This window comes from Falco naumanni, chromosome 1 (assembly GCF_017639655.2).
Source record: "Falco naumanni isolate bFalNau1 chromosome 1, bFalNau1.pat, whole genome shotgun sequence".
NCBI lineage: Eukaryota > Metazoa > Chordata > Aves > Falconiformes > Falconidae > Falco > Falco naumanni.
This window is the reverse complement of record NC_054054.1, coordinates 90,335,168-90,361,178: the sequence shown is the minus strand read 5'-3', so window position 1 is coordinate 90,361,178 and position 26,011 is coordinate 90,335,168. Positions and strand designations below refer to the sequence as shown.

Genomic DNA, 26,011 nt, shown 5'->3' with positions numbered 1-26,011 from the left:
CTAAACTTGGTAACAGTTTCTTATCATAACAGACAAAGCAGAAATTTAATTATCCCTCATTAGTAGGAATATGGACTCTGTCAGACACTTCACTGTGTATACAATGGTCTCACTGTCTATTCTGGCATTCTGTTGTTCATTAGGACGACAGAGGGGAGAAAACTGGAAATGTTATTAGAGAAAGCACAAGACAGGCATGTTGTTTTGAACAGTAAAAGTATGTGGAATTCATGTGCTCTATTATCTTTAAGTACAAAATTATAGTTACAATTTATCTAAGATTATCTGAATGAAGAAAACCACTTCTTGAGATTTTGTGTAAGAACTTTTTGGACGGCAGGAACACCTGCCAGCTTATAATGTTTGTTAGATATCTTATTTGATAGACAAAAAAAATGTAAGTTGATTAATTTCTTAATTAGCTGAAGAAATTAGATGTTGATTTCTGTTTAAATATAGTGCTGAGATGCCAGTGCCAGTCTTGTATTTACAGTTGCTGCTTCGCTTTAGGAAATTTGTATCAATAGAACACTTGAGGCATACACTCATCAACCCTTGTTCCAACTAGTTGCTAGTATGTAGTAGGCCATAGTAAGCTGACACCCCCCAAACTACTTCAGATCTAGAAAGGAAATGTTAATCCAGAATCATTATTTCATTAATCTAGGAAGTCTTTGCTAAAGAAATCTGCATAAAGCTTTGACTCACCTACATCAGTTGAATTCTCTGATGTATTGTTATGGCCAGTATCACTTCAGTTTTTTACGAATTTATGATCCAGCATATGATAGTTCATGTTGTATTTTCTGTGTAGACCTCTATCTTCTGTATACTAGCCGTATACGAAGGCTACAAAATCTCACTGTGCTTATTAAGCTTGAATCTCCATTGTCTAACACAAGATGCAGGTCATTCTTTTTATACTTGGGAAAAACAGCTGTAAACATTCTGTTTTCTTGCTCGGTAGCATTTTATAAGTACTTTGCACAGGTATAAATGGCCAAACAGGCTTATGTCAGTGAAGGAACAGTGCCTACAGCCTATAGAGAACTCAGTTTTCTGTTACATTGGTTTGGCCAGCCCTCAAGGACTCCCTGTCATTGGGGTGAATCTTTTTGACTTTATTGTCTTCTGCACACATAATATGTTAACCCAGGAAAAACTGAACAGAATTTGAGGCACATCTTGAAACTTTGGCCTTGTGTATAATCCTACTGACTCCATCAGCATGATACCAACAGAAAAAAAGTGTAATGGAATGTAAGCACAATCTTGGCATCTTTTCTCAAACAAATCAGTCACATTATTTTGTCTGCCCCAAAATTTGATTACACATAAATGCTTAATTGCTAATAATAAGTATTAGTTTAAATATGTAAATGCAAATGATACCATATTTATAATTCATAAAGTACCATCAGCATTAGAAATATAATTATATATGCTGGTAAACATAAATATCAGATTTGTAATATTAATAAATGCTAATAAGTGCAGTAATTAACAGTTTAGAAATACACCACGGTATTTTTTTAAAGGTAAGGAGAGGAGGGAGTGTGGTGATATGAACATAATAAACAGTTTTACGGTTCTGTCTTCATTTCATATACTCCTATTTTAACTTCAGTCTTTGTCCTTTCCCACAGTTGCTCTCTAACAGAAGGCAACCACCTGAGGAAGTCGGGGAAGAAGAAAAAGATGACCTTATGGTCTTTCACTCCTGTTTATTCCAGTGTCTTGATTTCAGTCCTCCCTGGAGCAAAAAGGTATATTTGAAGGCAAATATATGTCCTGCCCTCCTTGGTAGGAGGACATGAGTGAAATTCACAGCAATGCAGACCCATAATAGATACACCTAGAGCTGCTGTTCAGCTGGGAATGTGTCCTGAGAATTTCAGGAGTTTATGGTGAAATAGTCTGTCTTTACTAATAACAACTGTTAAATTCTAACATTAAATGATTGAATCCTAATGAGATACTGATAACCTTTTATGTGCACGTGTACACAAACACACATCATTCGCTTTGCTGATCTTCACTCAGCAACTTCTAAGTAGCATAAAGTTTTCTTAAGTGATATAGCTCTCAAGATTATTAGGCTCATTTTAAGGAAAGGCTGTCAAAATTAAATTTTAATTTGCCTAGTTAAAAAAAGTAGGCCTTTTTTTTCATAGGCCTATGAAAGAGAGAGGGAGAATACAGTACTGGTACGGTGTATGCTTCTATGTTTTATTCTATATTTTATATTAGTCACTAATACTTATATGCAGCTTTTTCTTAAATACAGAGCTTAGAAGTTACTGTAGAATTCCAAACCCATAAGAGTCTGTACCTTAAAGGGATAAATGCTAGAGTCCTCATAGGTGTTACAGCACTGAGCGCATTATCAAGATAGGGCCATTGAAAACTTCACATCCAAAAATATGCTTTCAGGATTCAGAGTTACGTATTAACATTACAAAAACCTAGAGAAGTATATAGAATTCACTGGGACAATGAAAAAGATCATCTGCTACAGAAGTGCTTAGATGTATGTATTTCAGCCAGCATGATGCCAGTTTGATTGTTTCTATGACAGTGTAGTATAACATATTTGTTTCTCCTCTTTGCAGTAAATGTATTTTCCAACAACTGTGTGCCATATACTGGCTTTTGGAAGCTTTCACTCTTGAATCCAACAGTTTGATGCATTCAGTATTAAGCTGTTGGAATCAAAGGTACGTGTGCAATGCGTCATAGTAGATGGAATGAGGAGTTTGGGACCTTCTGTCCTTTATATGTTGTTGTTTCTTTTCTTTCAAGTAATAACTGTTTGAGTGATACGTTGTTACTTCTGTGCCATGCAACAAACAAATTTTGCCCCCATGAAGTCAGCAGGAAGTTATATAGTCAAATCAGTAGTGCAGCATGGTCCTCTGTTATTGCAAGTTGCAGAACTAGGAGAAAACACTGAGCTATCCCAGCCAAATTTAGCTGTATTTTCTTTTTCTCTTTTGGTTAATAATTACGCAACTTAAATACATGTAGTAATACATGTGTGTATATTCCCATAGCCTTCCCTTGGAGGATTATCCCAGTGAACTCAACAAGAGTTCCATACACATTGTAATTACGGAACAAAGCCAGCTATTAAGTGGTATGTAGTAGCTGGATTTATTCTCTCAATTATGTATGACAGTGATGGGTACTTGTAAAAGATGCATTGCTTCTGAACTTTTATACTGTTAAAAGTAAATATTAAAGTTCCAAACATTTTAAGTCAATAAAATCATTTTGACATAACATGTATTTAAATTATTCATGTTTGGTAAAACAGCAGTTTATGCTTTGATTTGCAGGGCAGAGCTCTTCAAAGCTGTTATCTCTGTATATTCTCAGTCAAGACAAACTGTGCCCATGTATAACAGAGGTGGCAGAGTAGCGTTATATAGAGTTAGCATGATACACTGGAGGAGGGAATCAGTCCAGTATATATTGTGGATGGTTTTTTCATCTCTTTACATATGAGGACCAACCAATAGACTGGGATAAAAGAAACAGTTTGTCAGCAAGTCTCACAGAATACAGGCTGAGAGCAGAGTATAAACGCATAAAGCCCTGGATTAATTTCCAGGTTCTGAAGTAGTGCAATCTCTTGTTGCATACTTGCTTCTGCTCTCTGTTGCTGTCTCTAACCACCGCTCCTCTCCTTGGATTTCATCTGATCTGCATGCACACACGCTTCATTACACAGTAATCATGAAAAATTAGGCTTACATTTAGATCATATAGTCTCTTGTCTGTAAAAAACGATATATTTTTTTTTAAATGTGGTTAAGGAAGCAAGCTTAGAACACTCATCTGCTTTGTAAAACCTTTGATTAGATGGGGACTGAATGATAAATGAAGCTACCTCAGCAGTGACCTGTTATACTGCAGCTTCCACATTTACCTTTGTCAACATGATGTAACATTTAAATTTTTGGACCAGTATAGATCTTCACTCAGCTAATAGCATGGAAAGGTCAAACTTGTATGAACCTGCTGTCACTTCTGTCTATGAAATCTTGATATACTGTACAAAATTCTTCAGTACTTGCACAGAGGAAGTTGAGAGCATAATCTGACCCAGTATATGCATGATAGTTTGTCGAATGACTGTGCTTTCTTTAGGTGGTTCTTCACTTGTGACTGTAACTCACTCATGGCTTATACACCTTGCATTGTCTTTCCATTTTTTATGAGCAAAGATCTACATCAGAGTAGTGGTCAGCCACCATTTAGTCTCCATTTATTACATTTCGAGATTCTTGCTTTTCTTTTAAGTTCTTTCAAGAAATGGAAAACTAAATTGTTTTCACTTGGGGACCCTGGTAGTTGTAAAAAACAGCAAAAGAAACGGAAGAGGAAGAGTTAGCAACATACATGTGGGACCTCTATTACAAACACAAAGGTAACTTCATTGTTAATTTCTCCCTTGAGACTTAATCCAACTTTTCAAGCATTTGTTTTGTTGCTTTAATGAACTCCATGATACACATTTTATACTCTGGATCTTGTGACTGCAAGACTACCAGTGTCTGTAGTATTTGAAGAATAATGATTTGATACCAGGTAACAGGAAGAGCAGTATGTAGCTAATTGAAACTGTGGCTTGGTCCTAGTATTAAGTACTGATGTGGGAAGAATTAAATATTCAGCTAAAACATAACTAGCCTCTTGTTTGCCTTTGGCCCCTTTTTTGTGACCTAGAGTCATGCAGCAGTACTTGTTCACACAAATAGGCCTTTTTCAGTCCAATGGAGATGTCAGACTGGTATCCTGGAGGCCTTACTCTGCTATGTCAAGTCATGATTTGTTTGGTTGCCTTTTTACACAGAATTTAAAGCTAAATTTGGAAATATATGCCAAGTGTTGAGAGCTTTAAAGAAAGCAGGATTCACTTGCCACATTGAAAGCAAAGCCAAGGAAAGGAGAAAACAAGCAATTCAGATGAAAGCCTTTTAAAAGAAAAAGTTAATACCTGAGAGGAAATGAAACACTATAAAACTATCTGTAACGCTGTTTTACTTGTGAAACCACAGACAGGCTTTTTGGAACTGCTGAAGTGACTGAAGGAAAATTAAAGGGGAATGAGTGATGCTTACGAGTATAACTAGAAATTAAAGGGGAATGAGTGATGCTTACGAGTATAACTAGGAGAACTCAATAAAGAACCCGTGGGTTTCTCACTGTGTAGCACATCTTACATTTTGATCTTCAGCAGCTTTTAGTTCCTTGCTTTGCCCTCTATAAGGCTAAAATAAACAAGCTTTGTGAAGTGGTTTTAGGACCCTAGGTGAGGTACTCCTAGAAATATGAGCTGTTGTTACATGCAGGCTGTTTGCTCTTGTTATTGGTTGAGACTTGCAACTTGTACCCTCATGACACAGTAATGAAAATGATTCAGTAGAAGATTACAATTTCTGTTGGGGCAAAACAACTTTCTTTTTCCTGCAAAACAGCAGCAAAAGTTGTGAAATTTAGAAGACAAAGATTCTGTTTTCATGTAAATATTCTTCCTGCTATTAGCAAACAGAGGGAGTTAGCAGGTCACGCAAATAAGAGTTGTTTCTAAATATGAGGCTTTCTGATTTTTCCAAGCAGTCTTAGCAGTTTTCTAGAATCGGGTCCAAATGAATGTGAGCAGAAATGTCAGTCTTGATGTGTCTTTTAGCACTTACATTGCTGAGACTTTTATCGTTTTCCTCCTTGAATTAATGACAATTTCCTTCTTGTCATTTACACTAATATTACTTGGAAACTGCTTTACATATTTGATACGAAACTTCTAGTGGTAGTATTGGGTTCCTTCAGAGACGCTTGCTTTATAATACACGTTGTTCTGATTATCAACTGTTGGTTAAACCATGACATCAAGCCTGCAGAACTGTCTGCTTTCAGACTTCAGGTTTAGATTCCTGACACAGGAAATTAATTTGCTAGGTCATTGGGTGTTGGGAGGAGACCCGAATATTTATCAAACCTCTTTGACCTATTTTTCCCTGTACATGAGAAGGTTGCTCGATTACCAACCCTCTCTACAGTTGCAGTGTTATGTGTTTACAAGTTAGCTTAATCTGTTGGCATTAATGTTACAGTAAAGGCATATTGAAGAAAGATAACAAAATGAAGGGAGGCCCTACCCAAGAAATCACTAGCCTGTTTGAAGTCACTGGAGAAAAATCTACGAGGTTACAGAAGAACCATAAGGATCTAAGATTGGTATTAGTTACAGAAATGTGATTCTTTGTTGTTAAACTGCTATAGAAAACACCTCCTTTCTATTTATTTTTTCTTCTGTGTACAGAAATTTACCTGGAAAGCACGATATGATCCACTTAGCAGGACATCAGCTCTGGTATCTCTCAGCTTAACAGTCAGTCACCTCCTTGTGGTCAAATCCCTTGTGGCAGCAAAACTTCCACTGTATTTTGCTCTGAAGACGTCAAGATTAATGAAGCTTCATCTGATGTTATGAGTGAGTCAGCACGACCTGAAGAACAACCACCTCTTCTCACCTGTAAGTTACTTTTCTTGACTGCCAATAAATATCAAATGGATTTGCTTTTGGTGTTATTAGGGAGAACATGTGTCAAAGACAATACTAGATGTACTAGTATATTTCTCTTCAGGCATATGGAACTTTACAAGTCTTTCTGTGCCTTCCCCATTAGCAAATTGGTTTAAAGACAATGTAATTCCATGTGAGTATTAAGTAAAGATTTTAAATTGAGTTACAGCAGTTGTATAATCAGACTGTCATCCACATCTATAAGGTCCAGCAGGCAGTGAAGGCAGTGAAACTTTCCTCTGTCATAAGCAACTGATCCACTGAATATGTATCTGTCTAATTTAGGGGGTTCTATTTAACTTAGGGGTTTCTTACTCTGTATTCCTCCTACTCATCCATCAGTGATTATCTGCACTTGATAGACCTGACAGAATAGTTTTATCTGTTAGCTCTGCAATGTGTTCCAGTACAAAGCTAGGTAATCTTAAGTTTTTTTCTCTTCCTTCGAAGTAAAGCTGAACCAGAACAGCATGTTAGCATGTAGTACTGCTAATTAGCTTTTAATTGATATTATATTATCATTATTAAGCTGACATCATGCTATGTTAGACTCTAAATTGCCACTCTGGAAGGAGCTTTTGGAGTCATCTGGGATAGTTAGGTGAATGTTCAGTAACTATCAAAAAGGCAAGAAGGATACTAAGAATGAAGTGGAAGACAAAGCAGAAAACATGTTATGAAAAAATACAGATGTTTTCTATACGCTTCTTCAGTTTCAGTCCTGCCAATGCAGACAGGCTGGTATCAGAAGCAGCAGAGTTTGATTGGGGGGAAAAAAAAGTGTGATATATGGTAAAGATACAGAATAGCTTCCATATGAGAACCAATTAAATGGACTAGGGCTCTTCAGTGCTGAAAAACAGCTGAATACAGGGTTATGACAGATCTCTGTGACACCACGAAGTGCATGGGAAAAAGCAATTAGAGTAGTTATTCACAAGTACCCTTGGTACCAGCTTTATGGCGTGCCAAATTATATTTCCTGGCAGAAAATTTAAAGCAATGGGAAGTGTTTTCATGCAACAAACGATCAAACTTAGGAATTCATTGCTACAATATATTTGTGGAAGTGTATTCAAGTCCAAAAACTATTTAAATGAACAGAAGAAAAAATTGCTCTTAAATGTAAAGGAATGGATACATTCTCTGGGTCTGAAAGACCTTTAGGTTCAGACTCCCAGAAGCTGGGTGGATATATCAGGAAACTTGCGATAACACCGTATGTTACCTGCACAGCTGCTGCTGTCCATGGCACTAAGCATAGATGAATGGCCTTCCTATGACATGAATTGGGGGAGTAGAGAATTCAAAGCTATAATTTCAAGCAAATTCTTTACATAGATGAACAATTAGTTTGAGTGTGACATGCGATTTGAAAATAATCTTGAGAGCTGTAGCAGCTGGGAACCTCTGTTTGCTATGGGACATAAAGAGGTATCTTGTGGTATTTGTGATGTATGGGAAGGATGTTTAGTGTCCCTTTTGGAACAGCATTTATCATGTGATTGCCTGTGATTTCAGGAGACTGGCCTGAGTTACCAGTCTGGTCCTCTCAAGCATTATCTTCTTAGCTCTAAAAAATATGAGAGGGTAGTTTCTGCAGGGCAGCTCTGTAGCAAAGGTTGAATTGTGTAATGAATTCTGAAGCTGCTAGAATCATGTTTAATCCAGGATTCTGATTATAGGATGCTTCATGAACAAATCAGAAATGGATTAAAACTGCCCTATAGCCTTAAATCCCAAATTCACAAAGCTTCATGTAACTCATAAGACATAATTTTGAGAGCACACACAACCCTACCCCACACGTATGCATATATTTATTTAAAAAGTGGAAAAGAGATTCTGTAGTAGGCAGCTAAGGCAGCTAATCAGTAGACACAGCAGAGTGTGACTCTTACAGAAAGATTTATTTTAAGGAAAGAATTCATAACTCAATATAAAGCCTTTTGTCCCAACTATAATTTAGATGCTGTTGTTTGGAGACTGCTGCTGTAGAATGTCTGCTTATACAGATTTGACTTTTTTAGTGCTGTTGGTTGAGTGAAGACCTGTACTAGTCTAATGTTACGTCATGTTTACAAAGGTAAATATGGAAGCTGAAGTCCTTGCAGCTGCAGTATAACGACAGGTTGCTGCTGAAGTAGTTTCATTTATCATCCAGTCCCCACCTAATCAGTCAAAGGTTTTACAAAGCAGATGAGTGTTCTAAGCTTGCTTCCTTAACCACATTTTAAAAAGGATCTCTTTTTGTGCAGATAGACTATATGATGTAAATGTACTAAATGTAAGCCTAATTTTTCATGGTTACTGCATAATGAAGTGTGTGTGTATGCAGATCAGTTCAGATGGCATACATTTTCTTCACACTGAGAAGTAAAATGTGAGACCTGTATCTGAGAGATTAAACACTAACTGGATTTTATCCCCAAAGCTTTTGGGCCAGCAGTTTAGCTTTGAATTCTCAGTCAAAATCATACTTTTAAAGGAGGAGGTATAAATATTTGTGCAAGGGATCTTCATTATAAAACGCATACCTGAATTTGAGGCTTTTCCTTGGAATTGAACAATGTCTTTTCAGTTGATTTATCATTGCTAGATCCCTGCCAAACAGGTAAATATTAGTACCTCATTTCACAGATGATTAACTAAGGCATAGAAATAGAGGTCAGGTGAAATTACTACATTCTTCCTTTTTTTTTTCTCTTTTCTAATTAATTTCTTAGTAGCTTACAGCTATGGAGGTTAATATTTCAAAAATATTATGAATATGGGCAAGCTTGAGTATTTGTTTTCCCAGTTTCTCCAGATGGAGAATTGGAACAGATTCTAATGCTACAAAATGGAGAGCAGAGAGGTATTGTGCCCTCTGTTTCTGTTGATCAGCCAATGAGAGGAGCTATAATTTTGTGGTATTAGCCCTGGTTTGCTTCCTGTCATCCCTGCCCACAATCTGCCAGAAGGACTGCTTTCATGACTGGTTTTAGACAACTCAGCTGATCTTGAAGAAAACATCAAATGCAGCTGCTGCTTAGTATAGCCCTCTTCCCCTGAAGCACCATTATCTGCAGAGTAGATGGGTTTCAGATATCCAGCTACTCAATCTGCCCAAATGGTAACCATAAATAGAAAGGACTAGGTTCTTCTAACATGGGTTCTGACACTGCATGCCAAGAACAGATGAGATTTGTATGCAGCCTTATCTCAGTTTGAGGAGAGGCTCCCTGCCCGTATCAATGTCAGGTTCTAGACCCCGTGTGGGTCAGCTTTTGTATTCAAACTGCTCCTCAGCTCTAGAAGATCCAGTGGCTTAGCCAGCATCTTACAGGCTTACACTTTGAGACTAGTAAGGGTGGCAGTGGAGCCATCATTAGAACTAGTCAGTGCTAGAATTTAGGAGTTTCTGACTGGGACTTTGGCACTACTGAAACTCACCTGGCCACAGCTAATAGAAGATCTTAATTATAAGCATGGTTCTTTAAAATGTTAACCCATTAGCTGGTGCCTAGCAACTTCTTCCATCCATGTCTTACATGTATAAATTCACAGTGTAATATTCAAATCTGTACTTTTAACAAGTATAAATAGTTTGTGCTGCTATTTAACACAGTCAACATTTAGCGGTGATTTTTCTCTTGTACTGTATGTGGTGTTTCACAAAAATGTAGGAAAAGGACCTTTTGAATTTGTGAATTACAACTTCAAGGTGAGTGCTCAGTAAAATGTCTCTTATTACCATGTAGGATATATTGAGCACCTCAGAGGATGACTTAGAATTTGAAAGCTAACACTAGGATTTTTAATAACAAGTGTGACAGTTGTTTTTACTGCATGAGTGATTGGAGGAAATAATACAGAGAAGATGGCCATCTTGGTGTCTCTCCAGAGGTTTGGCATCAAAGCAGTAATGAAAAGCAGTGAGGAGGGAAACAAAGATGTCAGTTTGAAGGAAAACAGTGAGTTAAATTGGCTTCCAGGTATTCAAAGGAGAAGAGAATATAAGCATTCACATTATAGTGGAAGGCAGAAAGGAAGTGAAGTGTTATTAGTGAGAGAGATTTGCTCGAAGGTGGATAATCTGGAAACTATAGCCAGTGAAGTGCTACTTGAGGATGTCTTTAGTTTTAGTGGATGCTGATAAGGAGACACAGAGGGGTAATTAGATACCTGTTGATGTTAAATGTTTTAAATTCCTTATGACATTTAAAAGAAGAATGGCAAAGTGATACAGTAGACTTAGAAATTCAGAAGACTTGACATTTATGCCAGTGGAATGCTAACAGCACAGTACAGTAACTGAAAACAGACTTTCTGCATAATTTCTTCAAACCTACCTATTTTTCTAATACACTATTCTGATAAGCATCTAATGTAAAAAATATTTGGTATCTTCTACTTGATGGTTTGAGGGTCTTTTTCACAGTTGAAAGAACAAAGCTTATGTTTTCAGATATGATTAATGAGTTTGGGGCACTCATATTTGGGTACCTATCTTGAAACCTCCTTAAAAATCTGCTTCTTTCTTGAAGAAACTTTAATTTTTAGAAATACTAAATAGCAAGTTTCTTTAGGATGTCTCATTCAAGCCAGCATATATGGCATCCTTTCTGCAAGGAAGAGAGGAATGCACTACTGAGTTGGCATGTTTTTACAGAATTTTTTTTTTATCAGCCCTACAGAAAGTCATCAAGGTAACAAATGAAGATGTGTCAAAAGATGTCCATAAACGAAAAGATATGGTTAAGAAGATAGGACTGCAATGGTATGTTACCGAATAACTAGGAGAAGCAACTAATCAGGACAAAACCTAAGGGGTTTTTTAATTTCTTTTTTTTTTTCCCCTCCCCTGAACAACTAAATCCAGCATTCAGTGAATTCAGATGACATTCATTTTTTTGGCGTGGGTGGCAGAATAGCCCATTTTATTGCTGTGCAAGCAGTTATGTATTTTCTGTAAAATACCCCACGAATCTTGCTGCTGCAAAGAGAAGAGCTCTTATGCTCAGCAGCTTTGTAGAAAAAGCAGTGTTCTCTTTTATTCCAGTAGAATTGTTTCCATTTCTACCACTTCACTTTTCAGCATTCTCTCTCTAATGTTTCCAACTAAGCTTACATTAGATGTGTTCCCCCATTACTCAGTTCTGTGGTGGTTTCCACAGTTTAAGATCAACATGAAAAACTATTCCTACAATTAGACTTTGCTGAAGCATTTTTTCCCTTGAGTTGAGGTCAAGAGAAATAATTTTTTTTGTACCTGGATAACTCCAGCAAGTCTGTAATATTAAGCATGCTTTATCAGCACCTGTAGAATTTTTCACATTCTGGAGAAGGCATACTGTACACTATTTTAAACCTTGTTGTGTCTTAAAGTTTGTTGCCGGTGGCTCAGAACTACAGAGTAAACATGCCATTCATTAAGGACCAAGAAAGTACAATATCAAGGAAGCAGAGGCCCAGAAGGCAGGGGTAAGGGTCCAGTTCTGGTTTTGAAGCACATTATATGCTGTATAAACTGAGCACTCTGTTTGGAAAGCATTTGGCATGCAAAAGTCAGAGAGCATTTTATTACATGACACCAGAGCAGGCCAGCAAAACCTTGCAGCACATCTAGTACGTTTCAGTGCAATGCAAAGGCACTTTCCTGGAAGGATGTGACTGGAATGTAGCATGGTAAAAATCCAAATTGATTATAATTTACGGAGGGAGTTTATTCATAAAATTCTTTCATAAATCTGATTGATTAACAAAACCTGTAAATGCTATTAAATTTGGATTTTTACTGAGAATAAGGAGATCTCAAAATTTACAGGGGCTCACGTTGCTGTATGTTCTGAGCAACACAGCTGCTTACCACAAAATGGTTACTGCAAGATGTTAATTCTAGTTTTCTATGTTGTTTTAGTTGCAGTTGCCGTGTCAGCTCTTTCATTAAAAATAAGTTTAGCTTGTGTGCTGATATGAGGCAGAAGTTCACAGCAGTATGTGAAGAAGCAGCTTATTGTTTACATGATACCCTAGTGACCCCTGAGAGGTAGGAAGAGTATACTTTTAAAACACTACACACCTTGCTTCTGACCAGATTTAGGACTTGTCTTCAGACCTTTTAAAGATGCACTTATATGGACTGACATTAAAATAAGAATATGGGAGAGGGGATGATAAAAAGTTTTATGACTGTATACAGAAAATATGTTACAGGTTAAATATTTACAGCAGTATTTTGGGATATTTCTGAATTACTTTTCTGGAAGTAGTTTTGCTAAAAACATTGGATATATTTACTTTGGGCATCACAGTCCTTTTCACCCAAAGACATAATAATAAATTTAGTCCATATACAATTGGTATGGCTGTCTTGTGTTTTCAGTTCTGAGATCACTGTATTTGTTCTTCAACGTTATTTTGACTCTTCTCACAGTCCTCTCCCAAGACTTTTTCCCAGATCAGTGACATTTCCACATTGTTGACCAGCCAAAGCCTGGCATCCTTTTCCTTTCACCCAGAAACATTTATCTGTGATGTTTGTACATATTCTTTTGTCTCATTAAGCACCAGACCTGAGATCCTTCTAAATATTGCTTTGAAGGGTGTTACAGGCACAGGTGGGTTTTTTGCTCCTCTCACTTCCTCCTTCTTTCCAGTCTTCAGTTCCATTCTGTACTTAAATTATTTTGTCCCCGGAATTTTTCTTATCTGGAGCTGGGTCCTTGTTTTCTTCCCTGAGTAGCTGTTGTGACTGCATAAGGAACTAACCATTCCAGCATCCTGTAGTATGGAAGGGTAAATCAGAGGGAAACTTACTACTTGCAGCTATTTTACCATTCTCCATACAGCCACACAAGTGTGTTGTGTTTGATCAGCATTTAAAATACATGTTGTATTTTAAATAATATTTTACCCTAAATCACTATACAGTCGGGGTTTTTTAAGCAGTGGATATCTGATAGAAAGTGGATGTTGAATTTCAGTTTAAATGTTTTGATTCTGAAGTTTTTTTCTTACCTACAGCCTAGAGTTAGTATAAAATGTAAACGCTTCTTAATATGTTTGTAGAAATATCAATGTAGACAGAACACAAAAGCAAAAATCGCATTAGCGTCCACAGACTTAAACATACAATGTGGTCTTCACATTCATTGTTTTCTGCCTTCCTTAGTGTCTTCCCAGTTAACTGTGTAGAAGTATGGTAATGTTTAAAATACAGCTTTAACTTTTACTTTTTGTTGTTGCTTGTTGTGTTTTTTAGAAGACAGGAAGAGCGATGTTGTCAGAAATGCTAGGCTTTGAAACAATTGAAGTATTTCAGAAGAGACATGGACAGAATAAGACAGCTGGGAATGACAGCTGAAAGAAAACATGATGAAGGTGGACTAAACTGGTAAGAAGGTCCCAAACCCCTCAGTTCAAATGAGATGGTCAGGGTCACAGAGTTCTATCCGTAGTAAAAAAAAAAAAATTTATTTCTTTTTTTTTTTTTTTTTTCCTCCCCAAAGCAAAGTATCACTAGAAACCACTGAATCAGTTGCTGGAAACACAGGCTTTTCAAACTGGTAGCAACAAAAATACAGATATGATCTCCAGGAGCCAGATCTCGGCCAGCTCAGCAGATGGTTTAATTGGAAATGGTGTGAATGGGGATAACGAAGAGTTCTTTTCCAGTGATAATGGGCAAAAAGCACTCAGTCCTTGAATTTGCACACTCTCCCCAGCGTGCAACTTTATAGGAGACTTCTTTCACTAAGAAGTATGTAAAACACACTGTACCTTGAAGATAAGAGATACTGTATAAATGTACGTGGGTTAGATTGACAACTTCTTACTGAACTGAACATTCACAGTTTGAAAACCAATGGCAAAGGATACTTTGGCTCTAGCTGTCCATCCATGAACTGCAGATAGATAATATTGCAACACTTACAAGGGCAAGTAGAGTAATAACCTAAATGCTTTCCAGTACAATAATTCTGCAGATTACAAGCATTTTATGTTTGGAAGGGTATTAGCTGTATCCAGTCAGCAGCTTCCAGATAGACGCTAGAAATAGCCTACCAGAATACCCCAGCAAGCTCACAGCATGTTCCCTGCTGCCCTGTCCATGAGAAATCCTTGGACCTGGGATTACAGAGTATGCAAATGGCATGGAATGGTGTTTGGTTTGGGTTTGGTTTTTTTTAGCCTGCTCTATTTTGCTCTCCTGGCTAGTAAGCCTTCTGTCCTTCAGAATCTGAGTTAACAAAAGTCCATTTCGAATCTCAGGTCCAAAATGCAGCTGGCCCCAGGACACATCAGGAACACATCAGTCATGCATTAATGAATAAACCTAATCTTGGCTTATCTAGCAGAACTCTGGTTTTAATTGTCAAGCATATATGCTCCAGCTGTTCCCTAAATTTTAGATCTGGCATGTAAATAAGCCCTGAAACGGGAGTGGATGTGGCTTTGCTTTTATACTTCTAGTTCTGCTAGAAGAAGCCTTAATTTGGACAACGCTCCATGAGTGTAAAGGAGACTATACCAGTATGGCTTTTTACTTTTCCCCCTATGCAAGAACAGTACTACAAGTCTGCTGTTCCTTTATATGAAAATTGTGCTTCCATAGAGAGGAGGCTGGCTTGCTTTGAACTGTGCCAGCACAGTTAGACGAGTATATGCTTCTATGCCAGGCCTGTTCTGCAAAGTGCTATCTATCCATGAGGGGCGTGAGATGTGAAATCTCTGCCAAAGCTGGTCAACCCCCTTGTGGAGACACAAAGTCATGACAGAGAAATTACTTTCCCCATAGCACTTGTTACATTTACAACAGGGCTGTTTTTTCCCCATGCTCTTGCAAACACTGCCTAGCCAAGAAAGCTGAATCACAGTAGGAACACTTTACTGGTATATGGTGTCAGTCTAGTTGTCTTATCTCTCATGAACTGAGAAAAACCGAAAATAATGTAAAATACAAACAGTGCAATAAAGAGTACACTGAACATAGCTTCCTTTCTCAGATAAAGTATTTTAATGCATGGGTGGATTATACCCAGGTTACCATAATCGTGTCATATACAGGCCTTTTAATGTACCCAGGGATAATAAGTTGGCTATACAGCCATACCAGCAGTGCACTACTGAGTGTAGAACTGGCCCTGTTGAAGACAAGAACCTTTGTGTTTCATTTTTCACTGAAAAGGGGGAAACTCCTCACCCCTCTCCTGCTGTACCAGTAACATGTATCTTGAACTGGAGGGAGGCAGCACTTTCTGCTGGTGCGCTGAAAAATCTTCAGCCCTTTGCAATGAAAGCCACAGCACACCCCAGTCATGCACAGTCTAGAAAGGTTTGGAACATCAGTCTCCAGGACTGTCAAAGCAGCACTGCAGAATTTACACAGAACATAAAAAAAAAAAAAAAAAGGCAGTCTTTTCACAAGAGTTTTATTTTCATTGTAATGTGTAATTCTGCTTCTGAATCTCTATATTCAGAGTGAAATGGTAAAGACTGCATGTTACAGTGCACTTACATCAGTGAGATTTATGTCGGCACATAGAGCAGAACGATGGTAGCACAGGGAAAAGGGATAGTAAAGAGAATCAGAAAGTGTGTCAGATCAGGCACTGATTGCACTGGAAAATCTGTAGAGGCTAAACAAGATAAATAGAGAAATGATGAAGAGGACAGATCTGTAGTAAAATGGAAACATTAGTTAGGATTTTATTATTTCCTTTCATGCCCAAGTTTGTCATCCAAAATTTAAATGAACAATGAAGAAGCATCTATTTCAATGCCCTGCAAGGGGAATTGGTGCACAAGTCCAATAAAGTAAAGCTCTTTCACATTATTCATTTGGAATTACACTGAGTGTTGCATTCCCCAAAGAGCCATTTTTTCTGTGGACGTTATGGAGGTGGTGAAGTGGCAGAAATGCCAGACAAACTCAGTTATTAATCAGATATGCATTTGTTCCCATGGCTTCTCTTTTATTGCTCCTGTTCTTTCTGCTAAAGGTTTACTGTGTTGCTTGCCAGACTCCCAGAGTCTGTGAAGTGGCCATTATGTACAGAAAATCTTAAAGAAACTGGAAAAATATGGCAAGATTCCTGACCTGAAAATTCATCCAGACACCTTTCTTAAGGCCCTGGCTGATCTACAGGTGGGGAAGCTGTGTTATCCAGAAATCGCTGCAGCTGTGGAGGTGAGATGAGTCGTTCTTGATTCTCTGTGTGATGAGGCTGGGGAGAGCAGGCACCTATGAGTGAAATTCATGCAGTGGAAAGTTACCAGATGAAATAATTTAGGATCACACTAAATGAAGATGCTACTATTCACTTTCTACAAGGCACTTTGAACTCCTTGGAAGAAAGGCATTATGACAAGCATTGGATTATGAATTAGTATCATTTTATCATTATTGCATTGTTGATTTATTTACTGCCACAGTGAAAGTGACATCTGTTATAAATTGTTAGGACACTTGAACAGAAACATTAACTTGTTGTGGTCTGAAAAGGCCTGTCATTCCTGGTAGTTACATCCATGAGCTATTCAAGTAATATATTTCGTCACCAATCGAAGAACTCTGCAGATACCTTTGTTTTGCTTCAGCAACGTTAAAAGAAAAAAAGGCTTCTCAGGATCTGAAGTTGGGCTTAACTCTTGTAGTTCTAGAAACAGCTGACAGAAGAGGAAGGACACAAGAAAGGGAAGAGAATATATTTAGAACGTATAGTGCTATGTAGTCTAACCAGGTAACTGACTTGTAGAAAATGGCAATAATGCCACCTTGTGTTTTTTGTTCTCATCACAGTTATTTTCCCTAATCTACAAGACCAATAGAAATCTCTTGAGAGGCAGCAGGTTACTGTGCATCTGACTTCGAGTGTTATCATGCCTTACAAAGGCAAAAGTTTAGCACCCAACAGGTCAAGTTCAGATTGCCTGTATTTTTTTGAAGTCTTATAAAAATAACCTTTTTGTCTTGTGCCCTAATTTGCATAGTCACTAACCAGAAGCAGCCTTACCTTAATGTTCAATATAAGTCTCTGTTAGTTGCTGGTTTTAGACCTATTTCTTTGCTGTTTCTATTCTGTTCCCTTTGCATTTTTGAAAGACAGGGATGAAACCTCATATTACTGCAGTAGTAACTGAGAAAAACATGAGCATAGCTGAATCTCCTGTTTGTTTATATGTCTTTCAAAAATAGTCACAGAGGAAGGAGGACCTTGGTGCTTCTTCTGAGTGGAATAGATAAAGAAATCTGTTGCATTTTAAGAGCAAGAAGGGCATCATGGAATACGACCTTGTTGGTACTGACAGAGATTCCAGATGGAGTTCTTATTTAACTTGAGTTGCTTTAATGTATGTATGGCAGTGATAGGTAGGAGACAGCTGCAAGTTTAAAACACAAATACTTGACCTGAAAGGATTCAGGATATAAATTGCAATGACAGTTGTAGAGTCTTCCTTTCACTTCATTTTAGAGCATATCCAGGTGTTTTGAAAGTTGCATTTAAAATGTTTTGGTGATATAAAGCGCTTTGCTAACTGTCTGCAGGAGCCATTACATTTGTTCCTGTTGTTACAATGGTCACATTGTCCCACATTACCTCTCATACACATAAATCAAAAGCTCAGGAAATAACCGTTTTCTGTTTCAGTTTGTACGTGAAAGCAGATGCCGGAAGAGGATTTCAGACAAGAGTAGCCCCTGTCAGTGGACAGTCTTCCACCTTTTAATCAAATGGCCAGATGAGATGGTTTTCCAGCTACAACTGTCTTCAAGCAGAAGACTACTGCCTGTTGAGATTTGCCTCAAGGAAGACTAGGGAAGGAGAAGTCTGCTTTAGGAAGTCCCACTGACCACTCTTGCACAACTCAAATTTGCCTCTCTGCAGTGCTCCACTGTAGTCAGCCATAGAAAATAAAAGCGAAATACTACTGCTCCTTCCTGCATGATGTCTTGAAACCACTGTCAAATTTCAGTCTCATCTATCTGTGTAGGATGAAGACTGAGTTTCTAATCACAGGACAGGTAATTTCTTCAGACATTCCTCAAACAATAACTGTAGAGTAACAAGCATCTGATCAGTATGGATATACTGATTTCCATAACTAAATAGCATGGTCTCTATTTGCTCTTCATTTTACCTCTTCCTTATAAAAAAATATCCCAAGCACAGGGTAGTTGTAAGCTTTAAGACAATTAGGTTTTTTTTGCTTTTTTTTTTTAATTTAGATGTTCTGTTTTTGCATTGAGTTTATTCTGTGATTGTGGATTAATTCTTGCCTTATTAAAATTAGTATTGAATAAACAAACATCCTTAGATGCAGGTCCCAGCTTTTCACCTGAAGGTGTTTTCCCCTGATTACCTTAGTATATGTTTGCCATTACTCTGCTGGCTGACAGACCTTAATGACACCCCTGAACTCACAGTGATAAATGCGTGACCTATGTGAACCTGTCTGGGCTTAACTGTGTATGGTGGGTCACAATTGCTGGATAATGGAATCAGTGACAGTGACCTTCTAAGCTGATGATCTTAATGAGCTTCTTACTTGCCTGTCAAAGCCTCCAGAGGACCCACAAGGGAGAAATGTTGTTGATCCTTCAGCTGCAATGAGGGGAAACAGTGCCGGCTTAGGGTCCATGTGAGTACAGTGACCACTGACGTGTCATATGTTATTATTAATGACCAAATTGTACCCCCCTCATTATCAAGGGATAAATGATTTTTGAGGAGAAGAGCCAATAACAGATCTCTTTGACTTGCAGCCATTAGAGAAAAGTAAGCTCTTAAATTTCTGTTGTGCTCCCATTTTTCTCACTCTGTATGTGGTGGTGATAATTTAGCATTTGTTCAGGTGGTGAAGCTATATTTTCCCCTTTTCATGCTTTTCTTTCCCTCCATCTCAAAATCTGGTAGCAAACATCCACCCAAAACTCTGTAGGACTGATCTAATGCCTCGTGAAATCAGTGGCAGGGCTTCTGTCAGATGAGCAGGATGAGGTCTCATTCTGACCTGTGAGACCTCAACTCTACTGTTCACTGTCTTCTTCCATTTATTTTAACTTCCTTGCAGTCAACCATGGATTTTGAGGAACAGCAATTCTGCTGTTCTTTTGAGATCATTTCACCATGATCTGAGTCAAATTTTATCATCAATACTTTTGTTTTACCCTGTAGCAAATAAAAAGAAATCTTAATTTAGAGCTTGGGAGCTCCAGGTTGAACTGTGACTACACAAGGTGAAACCTTCATCTTGGTCATTCCTCACTACATGGAACTGCAGATGTAAGGTTGTGAGTTTTCCTTACATATAAGAAATGGTTACAAAGGGGCTTCTCCCAAGCTGGAGTACATGAGCCGTGCTGCTGAAATCAAAACTTTAGACCAGCCAAGCATGCGACCTAATGTGTCTGTCTGCATGTAAGATGAGATGATTGTGCCAAACATAATTAGCTAATGTCTGAGCAGCTTTTTGAGCTCCCAAAGCAGGATTCCAGTGCTGAATCTTAGGAATGTCTAATGTTTTTGTGGGATTATGAAATACCTTACCTATGTTTTCATTTGACAATAGTTTGTCTCGCTTCTATTGCTACCAAGCAACAAAAAGGATTCCTCCTCTAAAAAGAAAACGGATAGTCTTTTCTCCTCCTCCGCCACCAGCCAAATGAAAAATTTTTTGCTTCTTTTACATTGAGATGGAGAAAAGCTCCTCTGGAGCAAAAAGGCAGCTTCTCTTTTCCTGCTTCCTGACAAACTTTGTTTACTCAGGCAAGATCCTCAACCCTATTCAAGTCTTTGTCTAGCAATGTAAAGGACTAAAACAATACAAAAAGGTTAGAGGTCCATACTCAAAGGACGACTTGGACTTTTTAAACTTCTAGGTTTTTTTCTTGCAGTTACCTTGGACTCTCCTAAATAACTCTGTGAAAAGTCTCATAGTCTTCAACTCACTGCTTCAGTAGAACCTTGTGAGGTAGGTTCAAAGTAATCAGTTGAACACATTGGAAATGGATGCACCAAGAGTCCAAGCAATTTGCTCAATTTCAACAGAACATGTGTTAGAGCTGCTTGGATTAGTGTTCTGTCCACCCATCCTTCCCATTCTGTTCTGGTCCTTTACAATTTCAACTGATGGGCCTGTCATTCACAAAATCCATTAGCCAAAACAAACTGTGCAGGCTTGGATTGGTCACTTGCTTCATGCAGTGATGTTTGGGGGGATTCAGACACTGAACTTGGAGAGACTCTAGATCCTGTTTCCTGCTGCCTGATGTGTTCCCGTGGATTACACCTCTGTGAAACCAAAATAGGAACATTTTCCTGGGTATCACTAGTCTTCAGCAGGGCAGAAACTTATTGTTGCATGAGAATTGCTAGGGCATAAGGCTGACAAGGGTTACAGGAAAACTCAGTAATGAATAGTAAACAATGTCTCTTTCACCATTCACTCTTCCTTTCTGCTTCACAACGGTTCTGAAATTGTCATCTCTACTTTCTTTTCATAAGAAAGATTTTACTGTGGTAGAAAAAAAGCCAGTCATCTTATTATATCAACAACAGTACTCCCACTGTGTTTTATATTGGCCATAAAAAGTAGCATCTTATAAATAAGGTTTATAAAATAAAAATCTCTGTCTGTCTTGGAGATAGACTCTTTTATTGTAAATAAATGTTACAATCGTAGGGGTATTCAGAAATAAGAATGTCTTTCTAATTGGAATTTCAGCTTTATATATCACCACTCTGTTCTGCTATCTTGTAAACTAATGGCACCATGCCAGCATGTTAGAGAGAAGCAATTATATTCGGCCTTACATAATAATAACAGCAATTCTTTTTGCTAAGTTTTAATAAATATCACTGTTGTAGCAATGCTGAAGATAAAAGCTCAGGCTAACAAACCTCAGGATATTTGGGACTGGCTCCAGCTCCTGTTAAGGTCAGTGGAAAGGTTCTTATTGACCCTGTTGAGTATTGATTACTGTAAAATCAGAATAGGTTATGACAAGTGCAGTGGCTGATCTTGTAACCAGCAGATTGATCTTTTATTCAAGGCACTGAGAGTTTGTAGCAATACTTTTCGCTATGCAGCGAGCCTACACAATGCAAAATAAAAATCTACTTTTCAGTAGGAAAGCTGACCAGCCACCAAAAGGAAGTGATCAAAGAGAAAAAAAGATGTGACAGAAGGAATGCAGCTGGGAAGAATTCTCAGCTACCCTAACCTTAATTTCCCATGTCCTGTGAGTTTTCTTCTCATGTTCTTAAAAGAAACTTCCAAGGAAGGACGAGTACTGGACTTGTACCAAGGGCATGAGGTCATTGATCTGGACAAATCCTTGAGCTGTTCAGTGGCAGGGTGGTTTCTGTAGAGACCCATTCTTCTTGCTGAAGTCCCCATCCTACTTCTCTATCTATAGACTTCCAAAGACTTGATTTCTTCTTTCTGGATGCTAAAAGGTTCAGAGGCCCCTTCAAAGGGCATTTTACTGGGAAGCATGCCTGAGTAGTGGTTTAATGATTTAGTATTGTTAAGGGCTGGTTTACGGAAAATATTTCTGCTCTGATAATTCACAGCAGCTCTGATACTAATGACCCCAAATGTATGTAGAAAGGACTGTTCTTCATCTGGTGTCTGGAGTGCAATGAGCGGAAGTGAACCTTAATTTTTCCCACTTCGGCTGGAACTGAATCACGCCTTTGAAAGTAATAGCAGGCTCTGTATCAGGGAAGATTACCTTAGCGAGCCCACCAGGCTTATCACCTAGCAAAGCTGAAAGAACAATTTTTGGAACAGACATCTTCCCTTCTCCTGATTTGCAGCCCTGTAATTGGGTGTTTATTTTTCTTGAGCAAAACCTTGGCTTCCTTGATTTCACTGACTACTGAATGGAAGAAATGAATGTCTAAGCTCCTCCTGAAAAGGTCATAAACAGCTGGTCACAAGAAGCTGGGGAGGACGTACTGGGACCTGAAAAACTGTGAAATTGCCCTGTTTCTTGTACTTAATCATGTGCTATTGGCAGATGTCAAAGATGGGATGTAGATGCATTTTGGTCTACCTAATGCTTGTGTTTCATGACAAAATTGGAGAGATGGAAAAGCTGACTCTTGGATAACTGCCTAACATATCAGTGTTACTGTAACATGTTTCAAGTTGTATTTATCTATTCAGGAAGCAGAAAGGATATTCTTTCAGGAGCCCTTTCAGCAGTGAGAAGCAAGAAATGCTTTTTTTCTGCTGCACCAGAAGAGTTGGAGAAACAGCAGCATTTGTCCCATTGAACCAGCCACTGAGTTCCATGTTTTGAGGATGCCACCATAGTTGACTTTTTCTTCCCGTTTGTGGTAAGTAGCTATTACCATACTGACAGGCACTCTTAAGGAATAAAAGGCAGATCCTAGATTATTCTGCAGTTGAGAAGGGAAATAAAAGGTGTATTCCACTGGAATGGAAAGAATTTGCTTTTGCAGAAAGCACAGCAACCTCAAAGCTAACTCTTTCCCATCAGAATATGCCTTCCAAAGGAGCTGGCATGCTATAGCTACACAAATCACTTGCAGGCTTTAGACTGATTACTGCATCAGCCCCACACAATTACAGTTTTTTCAATGGCATCAGTCCTGATTAACACTGTCAGTTTTCAAGATTCTGATTTTTCCATTGTTGGATTAGACTTTTGCAGTGCACTTTACAGGGGCAGGATGAGACCCTAAAGTAGGGAAAAGCTGAAAAAAGAGCCTTTTCTCTTTGTTGACATGTTTGTCTGGGTGGTGGGGTTTTTTTCCCCCTGGCAAATGGTTGTTTCTTTTCAATGTGATTTATATAGCTTTTTATTAAAGTGGCTGTATTTTTAGTATGCTACATGGTAAATTATACCCAGCTATATATGATGGATTTAGTCATTGTGCTATAAATTGTAGTGGATTTTTAAAAGAACCCATCATGATTGACAACTGGGGCATCTTAATTTATTTCTACTGCCAGATTACTATAACAGTCATCAAAAAAATTGTCTTGCACAGATAGTTTATTAGAACATTTCTCAGAATATTCTAACAAATACTTGCCTTTAAGAGGCTGTTTCCTACCTATGGTTATTCAAACCATGTTTACAAAGTAGGGCAGGTTGCAGCTAAGGGAAATGCATAAGTATGGAGGGAAGATTACAATGTCCAACTGTGTTCTCATTTGTTGTAGGAAAAGATGAAGAACTGTGACCCATATAATCTAAGTGACTGAGACAAAAATGACAAAAAAAGAGCAAGCTTTTGCTCTTGAAAAAAAATAGACTTGATTACTGCAGGCTTGTTAGAAGAATCCAGGATGTGAACAAGGAGTTTTTTTAAAAGCACTCCAAGTTCCACAAGAGAATTACCAGATTTTCTCATTCATGAAATGTAAAAAGAAAATACTGGAATTATTAAACAAAACAATAATTTAGTATGGAAACAGTGTGTGGATGAGCAATGGGCAATCACACTCCTTAATCATAGGCAAGAAACATTTGCTAGCTAGTCTTTCTCTAGTTACAGCCCTCTCTACAGCTAAAGGGGATGAGAAGGCCCCCACCATATTCAGAAGTACCAATGCTCATACAAGTTAGTGTAGCTACTCTGGATTCTGGCTGTTTATGGAGAAACAGTTCTCTCACTGTTAGCTGTAGAGGGGACTAAGAGAAATCATCTGGCTAGCGGTATATGGCGAAAGCTGTTTTCTGAGTAGCCCTCCAAGGAGCATTTTTTTCTGTGATAGTATTGCATCTGGATTTTTGACAGCCATAGAGCATAGCATGGCAATTCTGTCCCAAAATAGAATATTTGCATACTTACTGGTTTGATGTGCTGGTGTCTACCCAATCAGTAGTTTTGTCTGTACGACAAGTTGACATCACAGGACAAGAGTAAACACTGAGTTTATATATTTGAAGGTTTATTTGAATTGTGATAAATGTAATGTATAAATTAGGAAAAAGAATCATGTCCTGTTATGTCTACATCCAGGTTATTTCCTGATGGGTTTCATATCCCAGAAATAGTGTCTCAGTTGCTTTTTTCCATTAAGTGATCTCCTGACGTAGTAGTTAAATGAGTTCTGGGCCATGGTCACCAGTGCACTCTAGGCCACTGCGATTACATTGAAATAAAGCTGGAGTGACGTTGATCAGTCAGATCCAAATTTGATGACTGTTTTAAATACTGCAGTTGGGAATCCTTAATGAAAGAAAAGTACATGTGTATACATCTGAGAGAAGGAGAGATGGTTCCTATGGGATGCTACACAGTGGCAAACTGCTAAGTATATTAATTATGTATGGAACAATTAGTATTCAGCTTATCCCACAAGTTCAGATCTGAGTCAGAATGGGTGCATTTAGCCTTTTGGTTCAAGCCCTACCCTACTTGTAAGTAACATAACCGATCTAGTCTAGCCACAGAACAATACACATACTCATGCCTGTGTTTTGCTCTTGTTTGTGTTGTGTGAAGCTGGAGCTGATCCAGAGAAGTCTATGAGGAGATTCCAGACTGCCTGTGGAGTGAGTGACATCTAATTAAATTCATTGTCTGAATTAAATGCCTTAATAGACTACACAATAATTTCAAATAATTCTGAAATGCTTTCATAAACATTTGAATTTTATGAAAATTATTCAAAACAGCAGTTTTCAGTTATTTGCTAGTACAAATTAGTTTGCAGTTTCTTCAGTAATACAAATACCACTCAAGTTGGCTGAATGGTCTGTTATAAATGTTTTCAGGAGCTCCTAGAATGTAAATGTTCATTAATATTTCTAAAAGGCTGAATTTACAGCACTGCATTGCACAGCCATGTCTGAAATAAATTCTCATAGCAGGAAATCTGAAAAATTAGGTGCCCAGGTGTTTTTTTTATAAAAAAGATAGAAGGTGTCTGCCATTAAACCTCCTAGTAGTAACTATTTATAGAAGAAAACAGGTAAAATTAGGTTCAGTGTAGTATAGGCTGTACACACACGGTGACAGAGAAAGAAATGTGTTTTCTTTATGATTATTTTAAATAAATGCTATATCAATGTTGTTTTTAATTGGATTATATAAATGATATTGTCCACCAGAAACTAGCACTGGGACCTCAGTGTGAGGTAACATTCTTGGCAGATAAAGGTTTACATTTGAAAAACAGTACACTTAGCTGTAGAAAAGTTTCAAAACATAATCAGTCTATTTTAACATATTCCAAATACATTCAACTAAATGCTAATACTTCAATCCCTTGCAAAACATGAGCAGAGCATAATCAAACTTACATAAGTATATCTAAGAGTTTTAATAACTGTTAACTGTGAGCAGCAAATCCAAGTGTGAGTTCAGGCAGGCAGTAAGTACACACTAAGGTCCATGGGACTTTTTTTTTAAAAAAAAGTCTCACTATTGCCAATGTGTAAGGAAG

The 26,011-nt window shown here is 37.9% G+C and overlaps 1 protein-coding gene across 1 annotated transcript in view; it reads left to right on the top strand.

The window, feature by feature from the left end:
• CCDC60 (coiled-coil domain containing 60) overlaps positions 1–16,821 on the top strand; it is a 60,747-nt gene extending 43,926 nt beyond the window's left edge. Inside the window, 8 exon segments of the mRNA XM_040582500.1 lie at positions 1,647–1,766; positions 2,613–2,717; positions 4,732–4,795; positions 11,272–11,354; positions 12,501–12,623; positions 13,839–13,970; positions 16,579–16,617; positions 16,619–16,821. Of these exon segments, the coding sequence (XP_040438434.1) occupies positions 1,647–1,766; positions 2,613–2,717; positions 4,732–4,795; positions 11,272–11,354; positions 12,501–12,623; positions 13,839–13,970; positions 16,579–16,617; positions 16,619–16,775 (823 nt within the window). The 3' untranslated portion in view covers positions 16,776–16,821.
• Positions 16,822–26,011: the final 9,190 nt, after the last annotated feature.